This window comes from Ursus maritimus, unplaced genomic scaffold (genome assembly GCF_017311325.1).
Source record: "Ursus maritimus isolate PB19 unplaced genomic scaffold, ASM1731132v1 scaffold_4, whole genome shotgun sequence".
NCBI lineage: Eukaryota > Metazoa > Chordata > Mammalia > Carnivora > Ursidae > Ursus > Ursus maritimus.
In genome coordinates, this window is record NW_024426552.1 from 14,261,077 (window position 1) to 14,271,058 (window position 9,982).

The following is a 9,982-nucleotide window of genomic DNA, read 5'->3' on the forward strand; positions in this document are numbered from 1 at the left end:
GGGTATGAGATAATTGGGAGTCAGATCATAGGATGACTTGCATAAAATACTTGGAAACTGAATTCAAGTTTGCAAAGGCCAACCTAGACTTTTAGAAAGAGCATTCAGAGAAATGCATCGGACAGTGGGTTGAGAGAAGCAAGACCAGAGGCTTGGGGGCACGCTGAGGACAACATGCAAGAGGAAAGGCAGAATAGCCGAGATGCAGCAAGAAAGGAAAGCAAAGTATTCTAATATGTTTTGGAGATTAAAAAAAAAAAAAAAATAGGAAGGCATGCTGATCCGAGATCGGAGAGGGGAAATAGAAAGAAGAACGTCATAGCTATCTCCTGGGCATCCCATTTTCAGGGTTGCATAGATGGTGTACTATAACTAAGGAGGGTGCGAAAGAGTAGAAGCAGGTCTGGGCCAGAAGACTGTTTACGAAGGCGGTTCAGTTTCTGCTGGATTTGCTGTTTTGTGAAATACCCAGGGTGAACCAAGGAAAAGTTTGGAAGTTTAAAGACAAAATAGGATAGGAGATATTTGGGTAGTGATAAAGCCACTGATTTCCTAATTTATCCATTAAGGAAGCATTTATTGAAAAACTATATACCTTTGACTGTTCTTAAGCTGAGGATTTTGTGTTGAACAAGAAAGAGTAATTGTCCGTCCCCCCACCCCCCCAAGATTACAGTCAGAGACGTGCCATTCAGAGTGAGTCATAGATCAGGGTAAATCAATGATGTTATTAAACCTGTGATTTAGTTAAGCTGACAATTTTAATCATGTGAGACTTCTTAACGTTCTTAATGAAGGAAGCGAGGCATTGATTTACGTGTTGGTATACACTATCTCATGGTAGATAGTAATGATCTCCATGGACTAGTCATTTTCAGTAGCGCAGCCCTAGTCGACAGTACAGTTTAAAAAATAAATATATTATAAAGATGATAGAATAGTACAGGGATGGTAGATATCATAACAGGGAAGCCTAATTTATCCTGGGATACAGTGGCTATAAAGTGAGGGAAGGTTTAATTATCTTAATTATCCAGATGAAGGAAGAACATGCAGGGCAGAGAAAATAACATGTCCTTGTGGTAGGGGAAAGCTGGAGACAGTTTAATTGCGAGCGAGGGAAAGGGTCCAGGGTGCAAATGAAGTTAGAGACACGGCCAGGGCCACGACCATGCAGCCTAGCAAATCATGTACAGAATTTGTATCTTATCACATGTGCACTAGAGAAAGTTTCATTAGGAGAGTGATGTGAGCACTTTCTATTTTAAGATTTTCTTTTTTTTTTTTTTAAGATTTTATTTATTTATTCGACAGAGATAGAGACAGCCAGCGAGAGAGGGAACACAAGCAGAGGGAGTGGGAGAGGAAGAAGCAGGCTCCCAGCGGAAAAGCCTGACGTGGGGCTCGATCCCAGAACTCCAGGATCACGCCCTGAGCTGAAGGCAGACGCTTAACCGCTGTGCCACCCAGGCGCTCCTATTTTAAGATTTTCTTTTAAGGATTTTATGTATTTGTGAGAGAGTGGGGGGAGGAGCAAAGGAAGAAGGACAAGCAACTCTACATGAGCACTGACCCCGATGCAGGGATCGATTCCAGGATCCTGGCATCATGACCTGAGCTGAAACCAAAAGTCAGATGCTTAACTGACTGAGCTACCCAGGCGCCCCTTCATTTTAGCATTTATCAGACAGGGGTAGGGAGAAAAGAATGGAAGGGACAATTTCTGAAAATGAGAGGCCATGTNGACGCTCTTCCACAGCCCACCAAGAAGGGAAACAGCTTGAAGTAGAGCAAGTGTTCCTTCCCAGAAGCTGCTTTCACTCCCATGCAACTTTTGGAGACATAGTTAATTGTCATGGTGTGTGTGTGTATGTGTGTGTGTGTACGTGTATGTGTCTGTGTCTGTGTGTTGGTGAGGGGAGAAGAGGTGTGCTATTGACATCTAGTGGATAGAGGCCAAGGGTACCACCAAATACTTTACAATGCACAGGATGGTCCCTACAACTAAGAATTATGCATTCCAAAATGTCAGGCATGATGGGGTTGAGAAACCTAGACTAGGAGGTAGGCAGTAAGAGGACTAGATAGATTTATGGAGGGTTTGGAAGACAAAATGGGCCACATTTGGGATGAACTGCATATATTAGGAGGATTCCAACTAGATGGGTGGAAATGCTGCTTACTCAGATAAGAAAAGAAATATTTTATTCTCCTTGGGAAAGAGCAAAAGTCCAATTTCATACACATAAAAGTTGGACACCCTTATGAAACCTCCAAATTGAAGTGTCTAGTAAGTAATTGGGTATCTGAGTCTAGAATTGAAAATAAGAAGTGTGCATGGAAATACACATTAAATGACACAGAATATGGACAGTATTTTAAGCCATGGAGGGGAGGTGCCTCCCCTACAGAGAGAATATGTCGACAGATGAGTACCAAACCTCAAGAAACATTATGTACCAGAACCCAACCAAGGGTACAGAGATTTAAGTGGAAAATGAGAAGTGGATGTCATGGAACAACACAGATGAACATGTTTCAAGATCAAGGGCACAGTCACTTGTGTTGAATGTGACTAAACATTCACATAGGATTATCCTAAAAATGTCCACAGCGTTTAGCAGCGTAGAGCCACTGCTGAGCACGGCAGTGAAATTTCAGAAGAGTGTTAAACCAGATAGAGATAATATGGTTATTGAAAAGTGAATAAGAAGTAAGATAGTTGATAAACTTCTTAGAGAATTCTATATTTAAAAATTAGAAGAGCTGTATCATCATGAAGGAGATGACACTATTTGACATTTTTGGATTGAAGGAAGTTGACCGTGTCAAAAGGCTGAGAAAACAGAACCATTACAATGGATGAGAATGAAGCTGCTTGGGGGCGCCTGGGTGCTCAGTCGTTGGGCGTCTGCCTTTGGCTCAGGTCATGATCCCAGCATTCTGGGATCAAGCCCCACATTGGGCTCTCTGCTCAGCGGGAAGCCTGCTTCTGCTTCTCCCACTCCCCCTGCTTGTGTTCCCTCTCTCGCTGTCTCTCTCTCTGTCAAATATATAAATAAAATCTAAAAAAAAAAAAAAAAAAAAAGAATGAAGTTGCTTGGAAAAAAAAAGAAATAATAACTGATCAAGACAAAGCCAGCTTCGTGTGGAGTGAGGGTGGGGGACAGATATCTAGGGTCACTTCAGGCACTAAGTTGTTATGCTGAACTTGGGGATTATATGTAATTATGAAATAGATACATCTTTTCACTTAGCATTTTCTTAAAGATAAATTAAAAAAAACAATTAGTTCACATGCATATATTTATTTTGCATAAGTATAAAGATAGAACGTTAATGATTTGATATATTCTTTCAGTTCATAAACAATTTGGAGTACCCACCATGTGCCAGTCGCTGGGTCAAAGATGACTAAGCCCTGTTGCTGAACCCCCACATGTGACTCTTCTGCAAATTCAAAAGATTGAATTTGGGGAACCTAGGTGGTTCAGTCGGTTAACGTCTGCCTTTGACTGGGGTCGTGATCCTGGGGTTCTGAGATCAAACCCCAAGTCGGGCTCCCGACTCAGTGGGGAGTCTGCTTCTCCCTCTCCCGCGACCCCTCCCCCTACTCTATCTCAAATAAATAAAATCTTTAAAAGAAAAGACTGAAGTCTTACTGATTCTGTATGAGCCATATCAAAAGACATCCATTGTTGCAATTCCTCTTCTGTGTGTGTGTGTGTGTGTGTGTGTGTGTGTGTGTGTGTTTATGCAGCAAATGGATAACTTATACGAAGATTCTTATGTCAGGAGAGTCAAAGCTTAGCTGAGATGAACACCTGTCAGATAGGAGGAATTTGATTTGGGATTTGGGTTTTAAGAGATGAAAAGGACTTGGAGAAGCGAGCAAAACATTTGCTAAAAAAATTTGTAAGCAAAACAATGGGCAGGCTCTTCCACTGGTGCCAGATAAGCAAATGGTATAGAAGTTTAGAAAAAACAATCACCCTGGAAACAAATAGGAAAGATCAAGTTACATAAATAGCTTTTGTTTCCAATTTCTAAAAGATGCTTTAAGGCAGAAGTTGGATATTATAATAAGTGAAAAAAAAGACATCTCTAATCCCGGGATTTTCTTTATACCATTGATTTTTTTATAGTGATAAGCATGATTTTAACCACTTAGTATGAAGGTAAGTTTTATGCTTCTTTGTCTTTCTAGAACGATGAGCAAAAGAGAAGCTCAGCAGGGAGTGAAATGAATCACTCTCTGAGGTGCCTCATTTCTCACTCCCAACTGAGTTGGCAAAAGTTAGCACACTATTAAAATTCAAGTTTTTGCAAATGTATTTCATTGGTAGTCAACTCACTCCAAAGGTGTATCAGTTTTTAGCAATTATTCTCAGTGATAGTCTAAGTGTTTGCCAAAGAATTCTCTGCCTCACCTGGAAAAAGAATCCAGTAACTCCATACGGTATAAAACATGAGTTGCTTATTGATGACAAGCTAAACGAGAGGACAAATAGAAGGTAGTCTGAAGCAACCATCTTCATGGTAACTTCGCGAACTAAAAATATTAACTGAAAGAATTAAGAAGTTGTTCTTTCAGTGGCTGCATTTGGGAATTTCATAAAAGAGGTGGGACTTCGTGAGTAGGCACCTCAGATAAAATGCAAATGTTATCACATTGAAATGTTATTTTTCTACCTGGGCATTCATCGTTCATGTGATTCTGGGAGTAGGAGGGAGAAGCTTCTCGAGTTGTTGGCATACCTATGTGGTTGCTGCTGGCTTTCAGGAAAGGCACACGTGGGTATCACATTAGTGATCATTCCTATCTCATACGGTTGTTGCAAGGATTAAATGATACCACAATTTTCAATGTTGCACACATAGTAAATACTCAATAAAACATACAGATATTTGGGAGGGAGGTGGCTAATGACTGTTAGGAGTAGATTACTGGTAACGATGTAAATGTTCACGCTCGAAAATCCCCATAGTCAAGCTCGTGAAAAAGGGAGGCTACTAAGTGCATCATGACAAATGTCTTTCGAAGGCAAACCACATTTTTATTTCCAGAAAAAAAAAAAAAGTGAGAAAAGGAGTGTCTTCTATAAACCCAAATAATTAAACAGCAGTTAAGAACACATGAATGTGTTCAGTTATAATTATGGCCTAGGTGAATTAGTTATTTTCATGACAAGACATGTGCAAGAATGGGGAGGATCTGAATCACACCTAGTGCAGTGAGCATATATATATATAAACATGCCTGGGAGGAAGAGGGGCTATCAAAACATCTCCTCCCTGGCACTCAGCTGAATTCACATCTCCTGCCAACATGTCCTACAGCTGCTGTTCTGGAAACTTCTCCTCCCGCTCCCTTAGGGGCTATCTGCGCTACCCAGCCTCCTCCTGTGGCTCTTCCTGCCCCACCAACCTGGTCTACCACCCTGACCTCCGCTCTCCCAGCACCTGCCCGCTAGGCTCCTCCCTCTCCAGTGGCTGTCAGGAGACCCTCTGTGAGCCCACCAGCTGCCAGACATCCTGGGTGGTGTCCAGCCCCTGCCAGACATCCTGCTACCACCAGAGGACCTCCACGCTCTGCGATCCTTGCCTGTCTACCTGTTCTGGGTCTCTAGGCTGTGGATCCAGCAGAAGTTACTGCCTGGGCTATGGACCTAGAAGTTCCTACTCCCTGGGCTGTGGATCCCGTGGCTTCAGAACCCTGGGTTATGGAGTCTGTGGCCTCCCTTTCCTGGGCTATGGATCCAGATTCTGCTGTCCAACCTACTAGGCTTCTAGGAGCTGCGAAACTTCTTGTTGCCCAACAATCTGCAGATCTTGCTTCTCCCACAAATCAACTTGTTAAGGATTCTAGACCTGGACTTCACAGTCCCTCAAAGTCGATCTTGGCTGTTATCTGGCTACAGTCTATATTCTACTACCTAGAAAAGTATAATTAAATAGAAATCCTAGGGGCACCTGGGTGGTTCAGTCATTAAGCGCCTGCCTTTGACTCGGGTCATGATCCCAGGGTCCTGGGATCGAGCCCTCCATCGGGCTCCCTGCTCGGCTAGAGGCCTGCTTCTCCCTCTCCCACTCCCCCTGCTTGTGTTCCCTCTCATCACTGTCTCTCTCTCTATCAAATAAATAAAATCTTTTAAAAAATCCTATTAATATGAAATGGTTTATCTCCTAGAATACCCATCTTGTTTTCCTCCTTTTTTTTTTTTTCTATTTTCCCTCTTACTTCTCTAGTTAAAAATGATCCAAGAGGTCTTTTTTTTTTCTTCAAATAAACTCATATAATTTGATATCGGATCACAGGTCAATGTTAATTTAAAGAAAAAACTATCCATTGGGAATTTCAAACCCACTTACTGTTCTTTGTCTAAAAAGAAAGGAGGACACGTATTGCATGGTGCACTGGGTGTTATACGCAGCTAATGACTCATCGAACTTTACATTAAAAACCAGGGATGTACTGTATGGTGACTAACATAATATATTAAAAAATAACAATAATTAGGCTCCCTGGTAGGCAGAATTTTCTGACCACACAGAGTTAGTTCCCTGGAATTTTTGGCAAGTGGAATCACAGCTCAGGGCAGGAGGTTAGTCTAAATGCTTCTGTGTATAATCTTTTCAGCCTTACTAGGCACCTTACTTTGGTTAAACTACAGAGTCTAATCCAAGAAGAAAAGTTCCAGGGACAGCAGTGATGCTTCAAGTTGTACTATCCTGGTTTCTTTAGATGAGGAAATGTCAAAATACTTTTCATGAGCCTCTTTTGTAAACTTATGCAAGCGGTAATGGCATTTTGACCTCCTGATACTAATAACAGTAACTGGTATGATGAAACAAACTTCCTAAATATGGATGAAATTAAACACTTATGTATTTGATTATAATAAAATTAATTCAATTTCTAACTCATTTCTCATCTTGGTGCTTGTCTCCTTCCTCAATCTGTTTCCAAAGATGTCACCTGGGAACTCCGGGAAACATGGCGCTATCATGAATAGATAATATTACCTGAGAAAGAGGACTTTACCTCTTGGTATCTTGGGGTTAGATCTGGATGTGATAACTCATAGTCTACTAAACTCTCTTGTGTTGCAGAACACAGTCATCCACATTTGAAAATACGTAAGTGGGAAGAAAAATCTGTAGGTGGGTCTGGGTACTCATTGTTCATTGCCCTCACAAGATGTTTCTCTCCCCTCTCCCCCAAAGAGCTGGGTTTTGTTTGTGTATCCCCCCTTATCTGCACAGTCAGTCCTAGAAAATAACGTGACCATGCTCCTAGTTTTTGGAGCAACAGTCTCTTCCTCTGGACTTTGTCGTCTCCTGTGTGGAATGCTACATCCATCTTGCCCGTGGCCTAAAAATTAAACCAGCACATGAAAGATAGCAAAGCCGAGAGAAATGTGAGAAGCAGAGCCCAGACTGTGTCATTCTGGATTTTAGTAAATATGAACCAATAAACTTTTCTCTTACTTAAACCATTTTGAAAAACAATTTCAGTTACTTATAGCTAATGTTTTCCTAAATGAGACACTCATTGGAAAGCTGGAACAACCCCCTTGCCCAATAAAGGCCCCGTGTAATGTTAAAGACCATTTGCAGTCCACCTTTGCCCTGCCCTCCTCCCTCTCCTCACGACTCCCCACAGGCATTCACTCCACCAACATGCACTCCAGCAATGCTTCTACTCCCATTTCCTTGAACACGTTGTGCAGAACTGAGGTCTTATACAGTCTTATACCTTTAGGAATATCATGTCTTTCTAACACTTCAAAACCCACAGAAATATTATCTCTTCTCTCACTCCTTTTTGGAAGACTTCACAATCAATAGAGTTGATTGTTTCCTACACAACAGTAGCATTAAATATTCTTATATTTTTGTTAATTACAAATTCACTATTTTATGTTTTATTTAAAGTATTATTTTGTTTAACCAGTACTATTTTGTTCGTTTGCTTTCCCTTGTTATAATCTCTATGAACACAATGGAATCTTACCTAACAGGATCTGGAAAGTAGTAAATACTCAATAAATACTAATTTAAAAGATGAAAGAATGAAATGGAACTAGGATGATAGTCTCCAGAATGTATTATGTCAATAGGAACAAACATTCTTTCATTTTTGCTAGTTGAACTCAATTTGGATAAGCTAGTTGTCAGTAACGTCATTAATCTTCTGGTCACCATTATGATCAAAAATGACTTAGCTCCATCATAATGACATATCATCACAACTGCAGTAGCCATAGGATAAATGAGAGCACTCAAAAGCAAATTCCCATTTCTGGACCACACAAAGGCAGAAAAATAACTTCACCAAAACCTAACCTCGGGGACAGGCCAGAGTAAGTGCATCTGGGGAAAAGAACAAAAGCAAGTGTAAAAGGGTTGGGAAATATAGGAGTTAATGCTCAAATGGCCAAGATACTATGGTCCATTCTCTCTTTCCAATTACTCTTTGTTAAGGGCTACATAGAGAGTTTGTAGTTTTCTTTCTTTCTTTCTTTCTTTCTTTCTTTCTTTCTTTCTTTCTTCTTTCTTTCCTTCTGGATATTTAAATTCATTGAATTGTAAATGACCAAGAATTATCCCAAGAAGCAAAATTATTTAGAGATAGTTTAATAGAAAAAAAAAATGATGTCACATGTGAATCTGTTTATTACAGCGTTCTAAGAGAATTTCTTTATCATTACAAATAGATAAAGCTGGCAAGAGACTATCTCCATATTCCACGTAGGATCATTATCATGGTATAGTGTCATAAGTCTGAGTATTCCAGAGACTAAGATTTTTTTTTTTTTCTGTATGTATTACAGTGTCTGAGAGTGGTTATATGGTACTTGACTTATTTTACAAATGTTATATTTAAAGGAAATTGGTCATTCCCCTCAGCACACTCTTTCGAGGTGGACCAATGAAAAATATACTTTTTCTTTATTTCTCGGAGTTACTCTGAAATACAATAGGACTATTCATTTTAAGTGATGGATTTCTACCACCATGCATGGCAACTAATAGCTTACTGACTTCAGTCTTTGTTCTGTCCTGTTAAAATTTTTATAAGTAATCTTAATAAAAATTAGATGGCTGAAATGAAAGTGCAGATTTCATTCAGCGGGTAGATTTGACAAGATGCCATTTCATGTCCTTTTCAACTCTGAGATATTAAGATTCTGATAGAAAATCATAGAATGTGACAGCCAGAAAGGACCTTTGAGATCTTCTCATCTAAATTCATTATCTTAGAAGATATCCAGAGAGGCAGGGTGACTTGTCCAAATTCATGCAGTGAATTAATGGAACCAGGGCTAGAAGCCAGATCTCTTCACTCTTGGTCTAGTATTCTTCCATTGCTATGCAATCTGTCTATTATGAGTGACTTCCTGGTTGGAGAAGAGGAATGGATTTAAATTAACTTAAGTCATTTGGTTGGGGAGATAAAACCAAGACAAGGATAGAGGAAACAAATTATGGGAGAACTGAGCTGAATTATGTTACTCTAATTTTTTATTTATTTATGTTTTACTTTACTATAGCTGAACAAGTGTTTAGAAGTCCAATATAGCCACATAATCAAATATAAAAGTAGTATAAACTGTTCAACCTTATGATCATCAAGCGCCAAGCCCTTGAGAGATAGAAACAGGTTGACTAGACCTTTAATGGGAATGATGAATACAATCCAACCCTTAGAAAAATGGAATGTGCAACAGTTATGGACGCAAACAAAATAATCTCAAACACACAAAAAAGATACTATGTTTATTTCACCTGATAGTTTAATATCAATCCAAGATTGAGATCACCATCAGAACAACATTTTGGTCTGCACAAAGATCCTTAACCTGATCAGAAATAATTGCTACTTTTATTCATTTACCATTCCATATGTGGCAATCACGTATCATATATATCATCTCATTTTTATCTGTAAAACCATTTTATGAGGTTGATACTCTTA

At 39.7% G+C, this 9,982-nt stretch overlaps 1 protein-coding gene across 1 annotated transcript; it reads left to right on the forward strand.

Annotated features, from left to right (window-relative positions):
- The first annotated feature begins 5,191 nt into the window (after nt 1-5,191).
- Nucleotides 5,192-5,785, forward strand: LOC103673207 (keratin-associated protein 13-1-like). Its single transcript, XM_040621702.1, has one exon. The coding sequence runs from the start codon at nt 5,330-5,332 to the stop codon at nt 5,783-5,785; it is 456 nt and encodes a 151-aa protein (XP_040477636.1). The 5' UTR covers nt 5,192-5,329.
- The last annotated feature ends 4,197 nt before the right edge of the window (nt 5,786-9,982 follow it).

What these genes read in the sequence shown, in the direction of transcription:
- LOC103673207 (XM_040621702.1), top strand. Translation starts at nt 5,330, where the DNA reads ATGTCCTACAGCTGCTGTTCTGGAAACTTCTCCTCCCGCTCCCTTAGG.